The 22,131-nt window shown below is 43.5% G+C and overlaps 2 protein-coding genes across 6 annotated transcripts in view; one reads left to right on the top strand and one right to left on the bottom strand.

Moving 5' to 3' along the window:
- The first annotated feature begins 6,459 nt into the window (after positions 1-6,459).
- Positions 6,460-22,131, top strand: part of LOC127659387 (protein diaphanous homolog 2-like) — a 609,426-nt gene continuing 593,754 nt past the window's right edge. For all 5 annotated transcript variants that reach the window (XM_052149176.1, XM_052149179.1, XM_052149180.1 and 2 more), the window contains exons 1-2: positions 6,460-6,502; positions 7,105-7,466. In XM_052149176.1, coding sequence (XP_052005136.1) covers positions 7,380-7,466 — 87 coding nt within the window. In that variant the 5' untranslated portion in view covers positions 6,460-6,502; positions 7,105-7,379. The remainder of the gene's footprint in view (positions 6,503-7,104; positions 7,467-22,131) is intronic.
- Positions 11,768-22,119, bottom strand: LOC127659388 (uncharacterized). Its single transcript, XM_052149181.1, has 2 exons — positions 21,825-22,119; positions 11,768-17,869 (listed from the first exon to the last, which is right to left on the bottom strand). The coding sequence occupies exon 2, from the start codon at positions 14,301-14,303 to the stop codon at positions 13,260-13,262; it is 1,044 nt and encodes a 347-aa protein (XP_052005141.1). The 5' UTR covers positions 14,304-17,869; positions 21,825-22,119; the 3' UTR covers positions 11,768-13,259.

Here is a 22,131-nt window from a genome sequence, read left to right on the forward strand (position 1 = left end):
CAGGCTGGGGTGCCACCGGCATGACCTACACCCCCCCCCCTTTCCCTGGGGAGGGTCGTGCTTTGCGCCCCGTCAGGTCATCCCCGCCTTACTCGACCTGGGAGGAGACAGGAGGGGAAAACAACAACATAAAATAGGCGAGGGAAAAGGCCAACACGGTGCGACAGCGAGAGAGAGAGGAGAGAGAGAAGCTCACTCACTGGTTCTCTGATGTACCGTCACTTGGTCCTCGAACACTATGCCACACTCTCCGGCGAACTGGAGTCAAATCTCCGACCCCCAGCAGACAGAACGCCCCTCTGCTTTTCTGGCGGCACCTGGGGACATTCCTCCGCCCCTGGCAGCGGCCCTACCGCTCCAGGCGATCGGGGAGTTACTTCCCTCCTCCCCTTGCGGACGGCGGTCTAACCTCGACCCCTCCGTGTTTCTGGGGGACGGCAGGGCACTCCTCCGCCCCTGGCAGCGGCTCCATCGCTCCAGGAGGTCGGGAGTCCAGTCTCCACTCGCCCCACGGACGGCGGCCGGTTGACTCCCGGGTTTCAGCACCAATGTAAGGGGGTTAAGATGGGCAAGGAGGAGGCGAGAACCGGCTTGTAAATATAAATAATATTTAATTAAACTCAAAACCAAAACACACAAACATAAACACACACATGACGGACATGCCCGTAATTGTTTCTCTCTTGAACCGTCGTCACCGGCCGCCTTTATCCCTCGCGTGCCCCATCAGGCCGATTGGGGACCGGGTGTGCAACATTCTAGCCCGGCCCCTCCCCCCTCCACAAGTTGATTTTGTTGATTTAGTTAGTTAATTTTGACCTTTTAATAAAAAGATTTCCGAGTGATGTGGAAAGGTGGGCGTCATTACATTAATCGATGATTGGGAAGCTTAATGTTATTAAAATGTATTGTTTTCCAAAATTCAACTACCTGCTACAATCTCTCCCTATAGATGTCCCCCTCTCTTATTTCAAGTAATTTGATAACATAGGGAAGTCCTTCATTTGGAATGGTAAACGTCCTAGACTACATTTCAACAAATTACATAGGCAGATGGACAAAGGTGGGCTAGGCCAACCGAAGATTTTGCGTTCGGTCTCAGGCATTTTGCTCATTGGTCGCTTCCACCTGAAAGAGCCCCTCCCTGGTTTCATATTGAACAAGAAGTCCTTGCTCCTATTTCACCATTGCAATGCCTTTCTATTAAACTAAATGGTGAAGCTAAGTAGCACCCCATTATCTCGCTTTTGCACTCGGTTTGGACAAAAGTGTCTAGAGTGTTTAATTCAGACATTTATTTGAATGCTGTCTCGAGCTGAACCCAAAATGATATATTGATAAGTCCCCTTCTGCTGGTCAGAGTGGAATGTGAGGGGGGATACTACACTCTGTGACCTATATGAGAGTGGAGTGTTGAGATCCTTTGGTAATTTGGCTCAACATGGATTGGGATTCCAAGATCTCAATTTTTAAGGTATTTACAGTTGCGTCACCTGCTCTGTACTATTTTTGGGAGTAGCATACGCCCACCTAAAGCGGCAGATACTTTGGGAGAGGTGATTACTGCTTTTGGAAAAGGTCATGATGCATCAGTGTATTACTCCCTGCTAGTTCAGAGTCTGGGGGATGGAGCTTTAACCTCTATCAAGAGATTATGGGAGAAAGAGTCTGTATCTAGAGATGCAAGGGTGCAACTTATACAATTCAAGATTGTACATAGATTCTATTGGACCCCCTCTAGACTGTATAGGCTTGGTCTTAAAGACACACCCACCTGCTGGTGTTTCCAATCAGAGGATGGAGATATGGCCCATGTTTTATGGTGGTGCGCTGAGATTCAGGAATTTTGGTTGATGGTACAGAGTTTTGTGTGTGATGTGTTGGGCCTTCAGATTTCGTTTTTCCCAAGACTCATAAAAGATTGGGTCTTCATCAGTGCAATGATAGGCAGGCAGATTGTTTTAAGGGGTTGGAAGTCAGTGAGAGCACCCTCAATTTGGGAGTGGTGCAATGAGATGGGAAGGGTGGCAGGCTTTGAAGCAATAATGTGTAGAAGGCTGGGGACATAGGATTGTTTTAGGGGGAAATGGGGTAGATATTTGATGGTTTTGGGTGGCTCTCAGAGTGGGTCTGTGGAGAAAGAGGTATAGTTTAGAGTTGTATGTTTATAATATATGTGTACGTATACATATATATATATATATATATATATATATATATATATATATATATATATATATGTGTGTATGTATGTATATATATATGTAAAGGGATTAAGGCAGAGCCATATAGAGAGAGAGTTGCGACAACTCCATTGACTCCAATGGAACGCTTTTTTACAGCAATGGCGGCTCGTGGAGCCTCTCAATAGTTCCCGGAAGTAGCAGCAAACACCGTAGAGATGCATCAGAACAAACCGCTTACGACGCACTTTTAAAAGGTGAGACGTTTAAAGAATAATATTATCTTATTCTGTATATTATCAGTACGTCTAAATAAAAATTACTTGTAAATTAAAACCTTATAGTTGAGTATTACTCGTTAAATTAGGAGATAAGGGATGTTATCGGATAACTAACAGATTAGGCAAGGATTGGAGCTGGATAAAGTTAGTAACGAACACCCTATTAATTGTCCATCGTACTAAAAAAAAAGTAATATCGTAATATATTATTACAATTTAAAATAACTGTTTTCTATTTTAATGTATTTTAAAATGTATTTTACTCCTGTGATGCCAAGCTGAATTTTCAGCCTCATTACTTTTGAACGGCAGTTTATATACCGAGTATGCTTAAGTTATTTTAAAGCTGAATATATTGTGTATATGAATAAGTATTGTAAGAATTATACATTAGATATATAATATTTATAATACATAAATAATTATATTACTATATATAGAATTGTAAGAATTGTAAACAATAAGCTTCATTTCACTAAATTTTACATTTACGTAACTGCTGCTAATAGTTAATAGTTCATTGACCCATTGTGCGGTGCGAGCTGGAAATCACCTGTCACCAGCCTGTATCTGAAAAGTCATAAATATGACATTAGTTACCATGAGATTAGTGAAAACAATGAACATGAGGTAACATAAAAAGGCAACAGAAACCCTAGCCTGAAATAAGTTGAGGCAAATAACGGTAAGCGAACACTAATCCTCAAATATTAGCTGATTTGATCTTTAAAAAAACAACATCGCTGTAATAACATACTCATGCGACATACATATGTCGGTGTGTTACATAAATATATAAAATAAATGCATTTATTGACTACTAATTACCAGAAATCGCAGTTCTGTCACTCTACTCTAACAGTTTGAAATGCCCGCCAAAGCACTTCCTGGAACTATCTGAAGTCTACGTGAATCACGTGACGATCAAGCATTTAGAACTTCCGTTGTCGCAACTCTCTCTCTATATGGTTCTGGATTAAGGGAAAGGAGGCGGCGAGAACCAGCTTGACAATATAAATGATAGTTTAATGAAAAACTTAACCAAAAGACACAAATACACTCCCTGAATCTGGGAGGGGACAGGGTGAAGGATACAAAACTAATTATAATATGGGGGGGGGGGGGGTACTTTCTGTAACAGTGTAGAACCCCCCCTGTACAAAAAAACACTGTACAATTTAAAAGGGAGAAGGCAAACGCGGAGTGGCAGTGGGAGAGAGAAAAAAAAACCTCTTACTCGTAATACGCTGTAGCTTGGTCCTCGGCCACTCCTCCACCCTCTAACGGATGACAGCCACGCCACCCCATGCGGATCGGAGGCAGTCCTCCAGCCCCTGGTGGACGTAATGCCCCGCCGCGTTCTTGGCGAACAGAAGGGGTCTCCCCTGCCCCTGGCGGTCGGCAGCGAGCCCCTCCCCACTCGTGGTCGGCGATCTCAGACCCCGCCGCATTTGCTGGTGGGGGACTCCTCCGCTCCTGACAGCGGCCATTCCTCCGCTTCCAGGCGGCCGGGCTCCTCCTTCCCCCAGCAGACGGCAACGGCTGCTCTGTTGGGGTGGATGGTAGTGGTGAGAAATCTTTTACGGCGTATTCCTCCACCTTCCCGGGTCTTCGGCACCAGTGTAAAAGGGATTTAGATGGGCAAGGAGGAGGCGAGAACCGGCTTGACAATATAAATAATAGTTTAATGAAAAATCTTGGGGAAAAAAAGACATAAACTATATATATAAATATAAACTATACTGATGATGGTTATGTATAAATTATAGCAGATGAATTACAGAAGTACATTTCTTGTGATGCTACACATATAAAATTGAAATCCCGTTACAAAATAAGCAAGGACAAAACCCAAAGCAAGGAAAAAACAACAACAGTTCACACAGAGCTATTTACTTTCTCAATTTTACATAAGGCGAGTACATTTTAAAACGTTGTCGGGATACATTTGAGTACTTGCATTAGCCAAAACCAAGGATGATAAACATGTGGAATTACATATGTTGGATTTTTGGGATTGATTTTTTACAGTTCATACTTACTGGAGGTGGAGGACATGATTACTGTGGGCTTATTGTTTTGTAATGGATGTGCAACATGCTTATTGGTTTATGTTGAATGTGCAAAGCAATATATTTGTAACATGTTCAGTGCAACTTTTATTATTATTATTATGTGATGGAGGATAGGTGGGCATATTTCACATGAATCAATCATTTTACACATATTATTCATGTTGTCCATGCAGCAGGGGAAAAATTAAGACGTTAACTCTTAAATGCCAACCCAGTCTCACGGCAGTTCAACTGCATACCTCGTGATCCTGGACCTCATTCCACCCCCTGTACCTCATCCATTTTTAGAAGTTGTGCATACACCTCTTTGGTATTTCTCAATCTCTCTCTTACAAATAGTGTAAATCTCTCTCTCTCTCTCTCTCTCTCTCTCTCTCTCTCTCTCTCTCTCTCTCTCTCTCTCTATACCTTTATATATATATATAAAAATGACACTCTTACATATCTAGGATCTCTAATTACCCTATATATGACTTACAGTGCAGTTATTACAGGGACAATCCCCCCGGAACAACCTGGAGTTAAGTGCCTTGCTCAAGGACACAATGGTGGTGGCCGTGGGGTTTGAACCAGCAACCTTCTGATTAACAGCCCTGTGCTTTTTAGCCACTACGCCGCCACAACCACTCCACATATATATATTATTCTTGTTATTTCTTACTCAAGGTGGCGCTGTTGATTCAATGATTGACCAGATTTACACTTGATATTGCTATTTGTTAAAGAAACAACATGGAAGTTACTATAGCAAATGCACATGAACAGTATGAAATGACTTTTGTCATTTGGGTGTACTATTGAAATTGTGTAAGCTGTGCATCAATTTACACTCAATAAGTGTCTGAGAAAATACTAATTTGTAACCTATGTGTTGCTTATGTGTAGCTTATGTGTTATGTGTAGCTCAAAATGTTTTTGACAGCCAATTGCTTCTCATTAAATTTCATTGTAAAGGAAAAGAATCCTGTACTAGATTTGTCCTGATTTGTTGCGTTTTCTTTTTGATGTATGAAAAATATATTTCATTCTGTAATTTTCTAACTGCCTTGACAATATTTTGAAAATGTGACACTATTTGGGCATTTTGTAGATCCATTTGTGATACATACAGTATATATATATATATATATATATATATATATATATATATATATATATATATATATAAGTGCTGGTCTCCAAAGACCCAAATATGGAAGAGAGTTTGGTGAAATTCCCATTAATTTAAGGGTTAAACTGTACAGTATAGGAGAAATATCAGGATTTAACTGAAATACTTACTAATGCTGGAAGTAGTTTGCATTTTGTTTTAGACAAATGAAATGCATTACTACTTCAGCATAGTTTCCATAACACAATATTTAGAGAGTGCACTGATTTTCACTGTTTGCATTTTGTTTTAGACAAATTAAATGCATTACTACTTCAGCATAGTTTCCATAACCCAAAAAAGAGTGGACTGATTTTCACTGTTTGCATTTTGTTTTAGACATATTAAATGCATTACTACTTTAACATAGTTTCCATAACACAATAAAGAGTGGAATGAATTGCACTGTTTGCACATTGTTTTAGACTAATTAAATGCATTACTACTTCAGCATAGTTTCCATAACACAATATTTAAAGAGTGGACTGAATTTCACTGTTTGCACTTTGTTTTAGACTAATTAAATGCATTACTACTTCAGCATAGTTTCCACAACACAATATTTAAAGAGTGTACTGATTTTCACTATTAGCCTAAACAAATCAAACTCTTTTTCCACACAACCCCATCCATATACATACCAGTCAGTCCTTTACAGTTGAAGCAGTCTTTACCCCGCCTCCACACGTGGATGTACAGTTCAACTGACCAATCACTGCTCGAATCTTCCCTGCGCGTGACCAACCGCGAACGTTTGGGAAGCGTCGATAGGCGGAACAATAGAAGGCCTGGCTGGTATGTTGGGTTGTGAAGGTAAGACTTGGTTGAGATTATGTGAGTTTTTTTATAATTATGTTTCTATTATAACATTTAATGTGCATTATGTGTTTCTATGTAAACAGACTAGACGTTTAGAGTCAATGTCTTTGTTGTACGCTTTTACTTTAAGGCTCATAGTGTTGGGATTACTGTTTCCTGTGTGAAACTAACCGCATGGATACCAACGGTCATTTCTCCTCTGAATAAAATAAATTATGTGTTCAGTTTATTAAATACATTCTCGTATTGTGTAAAACACTCAGTCCTCCTCTGACGTCTCACAGAGACTCTGAAATAGCTTTATCCTTTCGTAGAGGAGTATTTTCCAGAGATAGTAAAGTTCCAGTAATATACCGTATAACAGAAATCGTAAATGTATTAAACGCATTGTTTTTTTTGACGCAACTAAATGCAACACAGTTTCCTCGAGTGTTTGTTTAATGTCACGTTGATTTATTAGAGCAGACATACGTTTACCAGCTCACTTCTTGCCTTTATACTGCTCTGTAAATCTTATTTTAGATATTGCACGTTCTTTTGTGTAGTTTACATTGTAATAAAAAACAAAAATTCATTACTTGTTTATTTTCTGACAGAATCACTGGGTGGACCAGAGCTAGAGCTGAACCGACTGGGCTAAATTTCACCACACCTTTTTTGGAGACAACTTCACCCATAGGGTTACATCATAGTCCACTGGATACTTCCATCCCATTACATGGAATAAATCTGGATCTAAATCCTACTTTTGTTTTTTTTCGTCTTCACTGATGGCATGGCTTTATAAGACACTTGATTTTTCTTGAAGTGTTTGCAAACTTGTCGGAAATACGAAGTGAAATAACTGTTTAAGTTAGTTTTTATTCCAAAAATGGAGCAACAAGCAGCCGGAGGGGAGGACCCAAACAAATCCTCCAAAAAGAAATCCACCGAGGAAGAGAGTAAAAACAAAAAACTGGTATGTATTAGATCCCCAGAGTTTAGCCTTTTTATGATGTACATTACAAGTTAAATTAGTTACCAGTTATGTTTACATAAACTATATCAGATTACAAGTTTCAAACATGAGGAGGTTTTCACATCCTTTGTCCTGAATAAGCTTTACAACCTAGGGCTGCCAATACAGACAGTTTTATTATTAAAATCCTTTACTGCTAAAGCTGTCTGAATGTGCAGTTTTTGTAAAATTGGTTAAAAGAGTGTCTCTCAACCTAGTGTTTACAAGGAAAAAATGAACTGACACAGCACTCCCTGGTGGAACTGTTGAACCTTTCAGCAAATGAACAGACCCTGAACCCCATGCAGTTCACATGATGAAATGTTGTCAAAACATCATATGAGTCTAGTAGTAGTGTTTGTGATAGCTGTGAACCTTTCAACGATGGCTACATTTGTCACTTATCGAAGCCTCAGTTGTGAAAGTGGAACTTTTTGTTTCAGTTCATACTAACTCCCTTTTTGAAAGTTTTATAACATTCAGAAAGTTTACTGACTTACCTCGGGGCAAAGAAAGAACCATCTGATACATAACTAAGTAGTTGGTCCGTGGAGTACTGTTAGACTGTCCAACATCAAAGTTGTCTAAAGTGATCCAGCGTGTGATTTTAAGAAATCTAATGCCCAACTAAAGAGACTCATATCTGTAGTAATTAGTAAAGCATGTTAGATATTCATCAACTTTTTGATACCGAGGCAAATAATTTTGTATTACCATTTGTCTTGCCAGTTCTGTGTGAACATGATTACTTCATTACAGCCTTCTCATATTTCATATGCCACTTGTAAAGACCAGGGATTCATTTGCTCTAACTTATATATTTTGCTGCTCACTGTATGTAGGACAGTGTCTATTTCGAGGTGCCTCCTCATGCATGTTTTAATAACTTCGAAGACTGCTTCACTTCCCAAAATGTAAGCGTTTCAAACAACACATGCTGCCTTCCTGTGAATGCAGACACCGTGCTGGTTGCCTGTAGATTTCACAAAACTTAAAAGGGTAGTAATGGTGGCCATGAAGTGCAAAACGTTACGGCAATTCAAAAAACCCAACGGCAAGTCAGAAAACACAACAACAAGTCAGTCGAAATGGAAACGGTACAATAGCCTCTCACCTGATTGGCTGTGTGGATGGTATCGTCTCGGTTACCTACGTAACCTTGGTTCTCTCTAGATGAGGGAACGAGTATTGCGTAAGCTAGCTTACGCTACGGGCAAGATTCATCTTTTCTGAGATATTGAAGCCAAAAAATTATCCTTAATTTTGTATCATTTGTCAACGCAGTGCAGCAACTGCAGACCTTGAGCGGGCTAGCTAGCGAGCTCATTGGTTGCTCTGCGGCAACTGCTGCAGCCTATAGACGAACTTGGGCGAACTTGCGTCCAATGAGAGGCGTCCGCGTGCTTACTGCATCAAAGCCCGCCAAAATGGCCGTGGCTAGAGTGCATATAAGCGTAGTTCGTAGGCTGGAACCCTGGTTTTCATTGAATGAAGCGAAAGTCGCTTGTGGTGCGAGCACGGCCGGCTACGCAATACTCGTTCCCTCATCTAGAGAGAACCGAGGTTACGTAGGTAACCGAGACGTTCTCTTACGAGAGGTTCTCTCGTATTGCGTAAGCTAGCTTACGCTACGGGAACCCATTGTCAAGCATCCACTGCATGAGCCCCAGGGGGGTGGGGGGACCCGGGGGAGCCCTTGTGAGTGGGGAAATAATATTTGGCCGGCAAGAGTGCGGGTCAGTGTGTGTGTGATACATAAGCACATAGTGGGAAGGGAAAAACAGAGCGGCGGTGCCGGTCTGTGTGGAATGTGTCCCATTAGTGCAGCTCACCAGGGGAGCTGTAGCGTATTAAACCGCTAGTAGTTTTGCCTGCAGAGCGGGCACTTCCAGATTGTAAAATCTGACAAAGGTGGAGGGGGAAGCCCAGCCCGCTGCCACACATGTGTCCTGAATGGAAATCCCGCTGGACCATGCCCACGAGGAGGCCATGCCTCTGGTGGAGTAAGCCCATGCCTAACGGGCATGGCAGGTCTTTTGACACGTACGCGGCAGCAATAGCGTCCACTATCCATCTAGACAGTGTCTGTTTCGAGGTGGCGAGACCCTTGGTGCGCCCTCCGAATGAAACGAAAAGCTGCTCAGCGTGTCTGAAAGAGGCGGAGCTCGCAGTATACAATCTCAGTGCTCTGACTGGGCAAAGGAGATTTGTGTCGCGTTCGCTATCGGATGCTGGCAGAGCCGATAGGGAAATAATCTGTGCTCTGAAAGGAGTACCGATCACCTTGGGGACATAGCCGTGTCTAGGCTTTAAAATGACCTTGGAGTCACTTGGTCCAAACTCCATACACGCAGCGCTGACAGACAGTGCGTGAAGGTCTCCCACACGTTTAACTCATGACAGGGCAGTCAGAAAAACGGTTTTGAGTGAAAGGTATTTGAAATCCACGGATTCAAGCGGTTCGAAAGGGGGGGCTTTCATAGCTTCGAGAACTACATAAAGATCCCAGATAGGAACCGATGGGGGGCGCGGGGGGTTCATCCTTCTAGCTCCCCTAAGGAAGCGGATGACCAGCTCGTTTTTTCCCCGTGACTGGCCGTGCAGGGGTTCGGCGAACGCCGCGACGGCCGCCACGTACACTTTGAGCGTGGATGGGGATCTGCCCTTATCCAACAGCTCTTGTAAAAACACGAGCAGTGACGACACCCCACATGTCCGTGGGTCCAGGTCTCTGTCGGTGCACCATTTTGAAAACACTGACCATTTGGACGCATAGAGTCTTCTCGTGGAAGGGGCTCTAGCATGTATGATAGTGTTCATTACTCCTTCTGGCAAAGCGACGGGTAGTCGTTGATCACCCACGCGTGCAGCGCCCAGCGCTCTGGGTGGGGATGCCAGATCGTGCCGCGAGCTTGAGAGAGGAGATCTGCTCTCACTGGGATGGGCCACGGGGCTGTCAGTGACAGCTGCGTAAGCTCCGGGAACCATGTCTGATTCTCCCAGCGTGGGGCTATGAGGAGCACCGAGTGACGCGTTTCCCTGATCTTCTGCATTAGGCCTACCTGTGGCAATAGCGAGACGGGAGGGAAGGCGTAAAGCGGGCGGTTGGGCCAGTCCTGGGCCAGCGCGTCCTCGCTTTTCGAGAAAAATACTGGGCAGTGAGAGTTCTCTTCTGACGCGAAGAGGTCTATCTCTGCTCTGCCGAATATTTGCCATCATTTCTGGACTGTTTGAGCGTGCAGGGACCATTCCCCTGGGGGAACATTGTCTCTGGACAGTCTGTCTGGGCCGTCGTTCAGGTGGCCTGGCACGTGCGTCGCCCTCAGCGAGCGCAGGTGGCCCTGGGACCAACTTAGTATGCGTTTTGTCAGATGAAAGAGGTTCCTGGATCTGACACCGCCCTGACGGTTTAGATAGGATACCACAGATCTGTTGTCCGAACGGACCAGGACGTGGTGACCCTGAATGACCGGGAGGAAGCGCACGAGCGCGTACTCGACCGCTATCATTTCCAGACAATTTATGTGAAGGAGCTTTTCCTGAACTGACCATAGGCCGAAAACCGGCGAGCCCTCGCAGACCGCGCCCCAACCCGTGTTGGACGCGTCTGTCGAGATGACTTTTCGGCGAGATACAGCTCCCATCGTCACTCCCCGCTGATACCATTCGGCCACCGTCCAAGGCTGCAGAGCTGATATACAGGTCTGAGTCACTCTGATCGGCTGGCGGCCTGTGGCCCACGCCCGGCGAGACACGCGGGTGTTTAGCCAATGCTGAAGCGGGCGCATGCACAGTAAACCCAGCTGAAGTACTGCTGCGGCTGAGGCCATGTAACTTAATACTCTCTGAAATTTTTTCAGAGGCGTGAGGCTGTTCATCTGAAAAGACGCGCCGTGTAGATAAGCGAGCCGTCATTGCCACAGAGTCTAGTTCTATTCCAAGGAAGGAAATTGCCTGACTGGGCTGTATTGAGCTCTTGGTCCAATTGACTGCAAGACCCAGACTGTTCAGATGACTGAGGAGAACTGTCCTGTGAGACAGAAGCTCCGTATGTGACTGTGCCAAAATCAGCCAATCGTCCAAATAGTTCAGAATTCGCAAGCCCTGACTCCGCAGGGGTGCGAGCGCCGCATCCATGCACTTCGTGAAAGTACGGGGTGCTAAGGACAGGCCGAACGGAAGGACGGTGTATTGATAAACCTGACCGTCGAGGCGAATCTCAAGAATGGCCTGTGACGGGGATTTATCTGAATCTGAAAATAGGCATCTTTCAGATCGAGAGAAATAAACCAGTCCCCCTGGCGCACATGCGCGAGGAGTTTCCTGATTGTAAACATTTTGAACGGTCTTTTTGCAAGCACCTTGTTCAAAACCCTGAGATCTAATATTGGTCTGAGGCCGCCGTCTTTCTTGGGGACAAGAAAATAACGGCTGTAAAACCCTGACTCGCTCAGTGAAGGCGGCACTCTCTCTATGGCCCTTTTGCACAGAAGGTTTGCTATTTCTGAACGAAGCATGCAGGCTGCTTCCGTGTTCACAGTAGTTTCGAGTCGCGCCCTGAAGCGGAGAGGGCGGCGATCGAACTGTAGCAAATAGCCCTGTTTTATTGTGCTTAACACCCATTTGCATATCCCTGGGAGAGCTTCCCACGCTTTGAAGCGTAACGCTAGAGGGTGAATGGCCGAGTCACCCTGATTGCCGTACACAGCGGGCTGAACAGAATGTGTGAGCGCCCTTATTGTGCTTATGCATGACTGCTCGCAGACAGCAGGGACATGCTGTTCTGTGAGTGACTTCCCGATTGAGATGAATGGGGAAAGAGTCACATCTGTTAAGTGATGCGCGAGCATAGTCACGGGCACGGGACTTACACATAGAGAGGTGTTTGCTGGCCGTGTAACAGAGCGGGCAGAGAGGGGACGCGCGCACGGGCTCGTGCGTTTATTGACTCTAACACTCGAGCGGGCTGTGCCCGCTTTATGTGAGTGTGCTCTGATAGGAACGCGGGAAGTGTAATGCTTGTGTGTAGGGGTGAACACTGGATTGTGGGCACATTTTCTACACATAAGGCATGTCTGCTCTCTGATAGGGACACGGGAAGTGTAATGCTTGTGTGTAGGGGTGAACACTGGATTGTGGGCACATTTTCTACACATAAGACATGTTTGCTCTTTACAAGATCTTTTTGTGTTGCCGTGAAAACGGTGTTTGAGTGCAGGCAAGCGGGTAGTAACACCGGCTTGTTGGCTGCTGAATTCACCACTGTAGTAGCCTGAGAGAAGGGGACTGACAGGGGGCGAAGCTTTGACAGTGGTCCGGCCGCGGCGGGACTGAGCCGTCGTTTTTTCAACAAAGCTAGGAGGACTTCGGTTGTTCAGGTTTCAGCGCAATCTTAGGCCGAGGCCCGCGGGGGGGCGGCGGTCTGTGGCGGCTGTCTGAGCGCGATCTGGGGCAGCCGCCCTGTCGATGCTGGGAAGTCTGGCTTTGTTGAGCTGGGCGCTGTGAAGATGCTCGTGCAGGAGGCTGGTTACGTGGGCGGCCTGCAGAGGAGCTAGCGCGGCGAGGCAGGAAGAGATTCATGGCTTGGGTGGCTTTCTGGACTTCCGAAAAACGGTCAACAATGCCACTTACCGCGGAACCGAAGAGACCGGACGGAGAGAGCGGTGCGTTGAGGAACGTGGAGCGCTCAGCTTCTCCCATGTCGGCTAGCGTTAGCCACAGGTGTCTCTCGGTTACAGTCAGCGAGGCCATGCACTACCCTAGGGCTTGAGCTGCAGCTTTGGTGGCACGAAGGGCGAGGTCCGTCGCGCTCCTTAGATCTGTAACAGCCTCTGGGTGCCTGCCTTTCTCATCCCATTCCCGAAGAAGGTCCGCTTGGAGGATCTGCAAGACGGCCATGGAATGCAGAGCAGATGCGGCTTGGCCGGCGGCGGAATAGGCGCAGCCAACACAGGCGGAAGTAGTTCTGCAGGCCTTAGACGGGAGCACTGGCTTAGACCGCCATCTCGCGGAGGGCGGGCAAAGGTGTGCTGCTACCGAATCCTCGACCGGGGGGATGGAAGTGTAGCCCTTCTCGGCGGCGCCGTCCACTGAAGCGAGAGAGGTGGAGACGTGGGATCGAATCCTGGCCGAGAGAGGCGCGTTCCACGATTTAGAGAGCTCGGCGTGGAGTTCCGGCAGGAAGGGAGCGGCCCGGGCCGCGGGCGCCGCTCGGTGACTGCTTTGAAGAAAGCAGCCGTCGAGTCTGTTGGGAGCCTGCTCAGGGGGCGGTGACCACTTGAGCCCGAGGCGGTCGACGGCCTGTGTGAGGAGGCGTATCAGTTCCTCTTCGACTCCGGCGCGGGTCCTGCTGGATTCCTGGGCCGATGAGGAGGCTTGTGACCACTCCTCGCTGTCCGAAGCCATGATGAAACAGCAGCCCTTGTCCTCCGCCTCGCTCTCCGAGGTGGCAGCAGTGCGGCCGCTCGGCAGCAACTGCGCGTCCCGGGGGGGCGGGGAGGGCGAACGCGATGCTCGAGGGAGAGGCTCCGGCGAGACAGTCGCTTCTAAACCCGGTTCCGGCAGCCTTTGGGAGCGGCGCTTCTTCCGGCGCGGCGAAACAGAAGGCGGCGCGGCGGCTTCGGTCCTGAGCGCTTCGAGTCGAGCCCGCAGGGTCGACATCGGAAGCTCCTCGCAGAGGTCGCATCCGCCGTCAGCGAAGGCGAGCTCTGCATGTCCCAGTCCCAGGCAGAGAGCGCAGATGATGTGGCGGTCTCCGGCGCTGAGAGGGGTGCGGCATGAACCGCAGGTGCGAGGCATCTTTAAAAAGATGCTTGTGCTCTTTTGTGAAGTTCACTGAGGAACTAGTTTGCTTTAAAAAGGATACCTCGCCGGATGGCGTAGCTCGCAGGATGGCTGAAGGTGGCGGCGGCCGGCTACTTCGAGCTCTGTCCAAGCTTGCTTGATGCCCCTCGAACGGTGACGCGGCTTCTTGCAGTTTCAGAGATGCGAAGAGCTTCGCTGAAGAGATGAAAATCAGGGTTCCAGCCTACGAACTACGCTTATATGCACTCTAGCCACGGCCATTTTGGCGGGCTTTGATGCAGTGAGCGCGCGGACGCCTCTCATTGGACGCGAGTTCGCCCAAGTTCGTCTATAGGCTGCAGCAGTTGCCGCAGAGCAACCAATGAGCTCGCTAGCTAGCCCGCTCAAGGTCTGCTGTTGCTGCACTGCGTTGACAAATGATACAAAATTAAGGATAATTTTTTGGCTTCAATATCTCAATTATAGAAAGATGAATCTTTCCCGTAGCGTAATCTTTCCCGTAGCGTAAGCTAGAACTTACCTTTTCTGACTAAAAAACTGAATAATTTGAAGTGATTTCTCACTCCGTAACACAGTAAAGGTACACTTTAGAACACAGAAAGCAAAAAGCGAGCGGGATAAAGTTTTAGTTACGTTATCCACCTATGGTTTAAGTGCATAAAGGACCATCTAAAAGTAAATGGTCTGCACTTATATAGAGCCTTTTTAAACGTTTTCAACGCACATTGCACTGCGTCTCATTTACCCATTCACACACCAATGATGGCAGGCACCATTGGGAGCAATATGGGATTCAGTGTCTTGCCCAAGGACACTTCGCATGTGGAGTCGTGTGAGCCGGGAATCGAACCGCCCACCCTGCGATTAGTGGACAACCCGCTCTTCCACATGACCCACAGCCACCCACGAAGTCCACAAACTGTGCTAAAATGTTGGTGGTGTCCAAGTGTTCATTCAATTGATTTGAATGTTCTAACTTAATAAACACTTTTGTTTTGAGATTTGCTGTTGTGTTATCAGATTTATTGTTTTGTTAAACCTAACCGTCATAGAAACCTTTTGGCATTTTTACATAAAAAAACAACAAAAACATTGTTTAGTATCACGTGGCCTTTTGAATTACAAGGACACTTGAGGTGTCCTCAGAAATCACTTCTATAGCATAATACCCCCATAATTACTAGTTTGTAACCTAAAAAGTGTCCCCGTAAACCATATATACCTGAACACACACACACGCACACACACACACACACACACACACACACACACACACACACACACACACACACACACAAAAGACAAGTCCTTCACCATTTACTTACCCTCTTGTTCCAAACCTGTATGACTTACTTTCTTAAGTGAAACACCAAAGAAGATGTTAAGCAGAATGACAACCTCAGTCACCATTCACTTTCATTGGAAGGTAAAAAGATGCAGTGAACATGAATGGTGAGACTAACATTCTGTTTATGGTCTCTTGTTGTTTTCCAATGAAGAAAGGATGTCATTTGGGTTTGGAACGACAGGTAAGTGAGTGAATGATGATATCATTTTCATTTCTGAGTGAACTGTCCCTTTGAAAATCTTTACATTTATTGCAAACTCTCCTTGAAACAGATATTACAAAGTTGTGAAGTTACATTTAATTGATTTATCTGTCCCTAAGGATGGAGTTGGAACTTTTCTTGTAAGGTCTTGTATAGAGCTAAGCATTTCCAGATCATGCAAGGTAAATGAGAGATGGCTAAGTGTCTAAGTCTGTGTATTCTGTGTATACATTGTAAATTTGCTTAACAGCACATCTCCAGTCAAATGAATGTGCCCTGTACCAGCTTCACGAGCATGTCCTTCAGCAGGACGCAGCTCTTTTGGGAGCTGCAGGAATCCATACGTTTATGAGCTCCATTTAGTTTGTGGAATGTAATCCTTTGAGAGCCAGCCTTTAGCAGTTGTTGTGTAGCTGGTGTGTTCACTGCAAGTAATGTGCTAGGGATACTACCACAAATTGTGTTTACCCATAGTGTACCAGCTAGCCTGCAATAATGAGATATATGGGTGTGTTGTAATACTCATTTATAGTTAAGATCCTGTTATTCCCAGTGGCTTTGGAGGGTGTGGCTTGTGAAGTTTAAAACACCCCACATTATGTTTTCTAGTAGTTACTGAGGCTCACAAACAAACCAGCATATTCTGGTCAGGCCTGTCTGAGAGCCTGGCTGAACACTGATGTCATGGAGCCTCTCTCTCATTCTAGTGATCTCACCGTTACACATCCTGTAGCCGATTTGGTGCCAGGCATGTCCCCTGTTGCCCAACTCTGTTGCGCACATAAGAAGTTTAGAACTTCTATTGCACAACAGCTCTCTGCAAAACGGAGAAGTCACCATTAGGGATTTGTTTTTTTAAGTACTTTTGTTGTTGCGTAATCTAACTCACAATCACAAGTACTTGATTACTCATAAATTAAAATATACATACAAAAATAAGTAAAAAATAACAAGTTTGACACGTACGTGACCTTTATATTTTTTATTCATAAACACGACCAAGAACGACTTCTGAATAAGGTAACTTCATCAAACTATTCTTTTCTTTTGAGAATAAAATAAATTAACAATATGCATTAATAAAAAAGAAGAAAACAAACATTTAAAAGTTACATTTACACTCATCCGAAGCTTAGAAATATAGAAACCAATGCTGATGTCATAAGGGTTATGCATATATATAAGTTCTACATAAAAGCCATCACATTTTTATAATTTCACATATTGTTATTCAGAAAAACAAGTGGTGAAAGTTGGCTTTTTATAAAATGAGCACTGCCTGATTTAAAGCACATACACATACTGGTCTGATACGCTTCCAAGTTTCTTGTACCCCTTCACAGTTTCTTTCCACCACAAAAGCAGGTCCTTGTCCATTGGTTTGCAGGACTCCAACAAAAACCAAATATAAATAGAGTATAATTGACCCTTCGCCTAGCTTCTCCCCCCTTTGTTACCACTGCTTGCTCTGATAAGCTTTGCTGAACTTCTAATAGGAATGAATGGGAGATTGCCGTGAACGTCACAGTTTTAGGAAAACTATTCTCATAAATGAAATTTATAGTATTCTTAAGTGGGCTATAATGAAGAGTGACATTGTAAAGCATATTTATTTGATGGTTTTTTTTGTAAAAACAGTTTTTAACTTACACAGTTCTTTGATTGAAACTGTGGAGACTGTGAATCAGAATTGAGGCAAACGATTATCACAGTCACTTGAAAAGCAAAAAGCATAATTTGATGGCAATATCACACCTGATAACATTAGTGTAAGTGATGTAGTGAGATGAGAATGAAGTGTAGGCAGAGAATGAGGAAAATTACCCCAGAGGGGACGTTTATTGAACAGAAGGTCAAAACAATTCAAGTGGGGAAAACAGATGAGTGGTGATGTACATGATGATGCTTGTAGGCTCTCGTGCATGGTGCTGATGGTGTGCGTGTGTCCATCTGTTGTCCAGTGCTTGTGGAGGTCAGTTTTGGCATGTGGGGAGTAGTGTTAGTCTGATTCTGTGAAAGACAAGGAGACTGAATTTTAGCATGTTCTAGTGAGTGGCGGCTCACCTTTCTGATGTCTCGCTTGGGTTTATATAGTCTCCGATTGATGAGGACGATGAGCTTCTGCTGCTCCCAATCACGCCTTGCTGCTCATTTGTTTTTTGTCATGGTAGTTTTGCCAGGGGCATGGCTGACTTGCCACAGTGAACAGAACAGCTCATAACATCTCATAACACACTCACTATGATGCTGTGAACTCTTTATTAAGACCTGAATCAATAGGTAAACTAATTAATATTCAAGTTTTTAGCTTTAATTTACCTTGGAGCTTGTATGCTCATTTAGAAGTGAGGGCTGACACAGTTAAATCCATTGCAGGCTCTTCTTGATATATATATTTATATATATATCAAGAATCTATATATTTAAAAAAAAAAAAAAGAAATAAAAAAACAGCGTATTTTCTCCAGGTAACTATTAGTGTCAATCTAGTGTCACTATTAAAAGTGACAGTAACGATTATTTTATTTTTTTCAGAACACTTTTAGGGCAGGGCTTAACGAAGGGTCAATTAAATAAGAACCAAAATATTACGAGTATTGCTAGTGCTACATTAGGCTTTGCATTCAAAAGCACAGACACCATTATATCTCCTCTCATCCAACACCTTGGCCCCCTCTGTGGACACCATTGTAATGGTGAGATTTGGTGAGAGATTCATAGGAAAATTACAATATTCACGACTGCTCATGGCAGGCAAATGCTCAAAGAAAAAACAATTTGCAATGTTCAAGTAGTGTTTTAGTAGTCGACTAGCTGGTGCAGAACGAGCACTCGATTAATCGTGCACATATCTAAAGTCTTTTGCTCTGTAGATTCAAGAGAACCGGCTCATAAGAGTAATTTGTTAAACCTAAAGAGTCATTTGTTTTGGAATCGGACTACAATGGTTGTGCTGTTTGTTTAGTGCTGTGTAGTGAGAATCACCCTGGCACCAATTGAAATAAACTGGGCCTCACACAAAACACCAAAATATGTGGTGTTTTTTTTTATCACACTTCACTTAAGGTGCATGTGTGTGATTATTAATATCAGACGGCCCCTCCCACCATCCTCGGGGCACCAGCTAAGGAGTTTTACATTAAAAGTAAAAGAAATATGTAAACTGGAGGGAGTTGGTCATCTGATTAATCTGAAGGATTCGTAAAATTCAACCCAACCTTTATAGCTCTTCTGTATCATCAACACAAGGAACACACAGTTGTAATAAAATTAGTTTTATTTACAAAAAGATAAACAATAATGACTAACAAAAACTAAAAAATGGTACTAATATGCTAAAAGATAAAACAAATGAATAGGTAAATAAAGTGCATAGGATGGGAAGATGCAAGTGGTTGAATTGGATGTAGCAATGGCAAAGTATGATTATTATCTTATGGAAGATAAGTTGAGGTTTTTTTACATTCTCCTTGATTGATTGATTGATGTTTTCGGTGATGGCGATGTCTTCACTGGGGCTCAGGGCCACGTTACAGTGGGGAAGGAGCTGGATTCTGTTTCAACAGTCTTGGACACGAAGGAGCTGAGGAATGCTGATCTCCTGGAAGCACCGAACACACAGATGCATGAATCTTGAAGAGAAGGATTGCTCGCCAGAGCTAAACCTTGTCGCTGTAGTTAACTTCATGTATAGGGATTCCGAACTTGGCATTGCAATAGCCTCTTGTAGTGAGACTTGGTTGCAGTTGGTGTTCATGTTAAGAGTAAAAGTTTGTGTGTAAAGATTTGCCTTCGTGGCTTAGGATTTTTAGGATGAGAGTTAGGGCTGCAACTAACTATTATTTTGATAATCATTTAATCGAATGATTATTAGAACGATTATGCGACTATTCTGTGATTATTGCAAAGGTTAATCATTAGCTCTTAACCAACTATTCAGCTTGTGCACCGAATTAAAAGGTTGTATTAAACATGCATACTAGGGCTGTGCGATTTGGCAAAAATATCTAATTGCGATTTTTCGAACAGATATTGCTATTGAGATTTGTTTTGCGATTTAATTTTGTAAAGTCAAGCTTCAGTTCAATATTCTCAGTAGTGTTTAGCACACACTCTAAATTAGAGTACAACATGCCTTTAACTGTAGGCCCCTCCACTAACTTGTAGTCTAGCAGATGCAGTGTGCCTTTCTATCCAATAGATGGTTAGCTTTTTGCTGCTAAAATGCAGTCAGTACTGCCTACACAATGCATTCTAATTCAAGAAAAAGAACTGAAAAGATATTAACTGATTTCAACATTACAATTTCTAGTAAGAACAAATAAAATGACCGTACCTTTCTGTAATCAAGCTTTTCTGAATTAGGTAGGTCTGGGTTATATTAACTAAACACAAAACAATGATCACAAATGCTACATAAAATATTCACAATCAACTAAAACAGTCAGGACTGATAACCAGTATTTAAAATATTGCACAGCACACATTCAAGTACAAATACTTTGAATTTAACATTTTTTTCACACAGTAAAGGCCAGTAAGTGGCATAACAAAATAAAGTGCAGCACAAATCTTGACTCCAACCGAAGCCTTACAATCAGTTGCTGAAATTTCTTCTTCTCCCCAAGTCAACACTTGATTGAGTACAGTATTTACACATTTTTGGCCAAAAACACTAACATGTCTACCTTTGCTGGTTTCAGACATGAGCGTTCACTTGTCACAACGTTTCCGCCAGCACTAAAGAGTCTCTCCGATGGGGAACTTGTGGCTGGTATACAGAGGTATTTGTGAGCCAGTTTGTGCAGCCTTGGAAAGTTAACCCAATATTCCTTCCAACAAGCCAAGGGATCTTGCTCTCCATCAATAGCAGGAGTCATGAGGTAGCTGTTTAGCTCAGCTTCCATTGTGTCCTCCAACTGCTCAGAGGAAGCAGGGGGCACAGGGGTGCTCTTAAAGAAGCTGCCCAGTGACCGCTTGCCCTTATTCACTGTGGATGTTGATGGTTCTGCCTCGGCTGCACTTTGATGCACGCCACATGTGGTGCTGAGACAAGCCCTCTTCTCCTTAAAAACAGAGAACTTTCTTAACAATCTAATGTCATTTTGAGCAACTGGGCATTTTTATGTAAGCATTTAAAAATTGCCTGTCAATGTTTAAAACAAAATGGCTTAGATTGCATGCATTTTAATAACAAACTATTTTAACATATTGTATGTAGTGTAATTTAGAGCTACTAAAATGTTGTCATCTGCTGCTATTTCATGTTATTTTCTCTTATAACATAAATTATCACATTCTATTGCTGTTGCATGTCGACGCACATAAAATCAAAACAAGTTACCTTTTTTTAGTTATCAAGTTAAATTTTTAAATGCTTACAAAAATATGCCCAATTGCTCAAAATGACATTAGTGCTTAAATGAAATTTATAATGGAATTAGTCTAATTCGACAACCATTATAAACTAGATAAATGACAAATAACTCGATTATTTGTCTTAATAGATTTTCCACCATTGAAAACATAATACAACGTCTAATTCTATCAGCTCACAATTTATACTGTAAGGAATTAGCTTTAATAAGTGAATTATGATTAATTCACTTATTGGAGTGATATTATTCTCATGGCTTATTGAAAATAATGTCAAACGTATTTAGGTACAGCTTTGAAGTGAAAACTTTTAGAAAAAGGGATGAGATTATTTATCAAAATATACAGACAATATATCTTTGAACACAGACAAACTTTATTGCTTTTCTAAACATAAATCTAATCAAACACATATACACATAAGACAGGTTGGTGAAAAGTGACAGAATGTGAAATAACAGTACAGTGAAAATGAACTTTACGGAGTCTGTTGACAATACCCTAAGAACCATTTATACTTCTTTGAGTCCGATTACCCAAATTATTTAATTAATACACCAGCACTTTGAGCATAATATGGGAAATGTACTTGCGTGTCTTTAGTGTTTCCTTGCATTCTTTGTGTTGCTTGGTTCTTGGTCGAAAGTTCATTCCATCGATGTTTTGTATCTCTGTATGAATTATGATTTTGTCTGTATGAATTATGGGGTTAGCTTTGAAGCGAGGCTATAGAGAGTGATGAGTTTTCTTGGGACGTTGAGTCCCGAGCTTCCTTGGACATCACATGGTGAGGACCTGGCCGTCAGCGGAGCGACCAGATGAAGTACGTGCAGGCAGAAGAGCGGAGAGCTGAAGAGGGGAGAATGTAGAGACGATGAAGAGAGAAGAGCAAGAGA

This window comes from Xyrauchen texanus, chromosome 19 (genome assembly GCF_025860055.1).
Source record: "Xyrauchen texanus isolate HMW12.3.18 chromosome 19, RBS_HiC_50CHRs, whole genome shotgun sequence".
NCBI lineage: Eukaryota > Metazoa > Chordata > Actinopteri > Cypriniformes > Catostomidae > Xyrauchen > Xyrauchen texanus.

Bases quoted from the DNA above. Each gene is read 5' to 3' on its own strand.
- LOC127659388 (XM_052149181.1), bottom strand. From the start codon at position 14,303: ATGCCTCGCACCTGCGGTTCATGCCGCACCCCTCTCAGCGCCGGAGAC.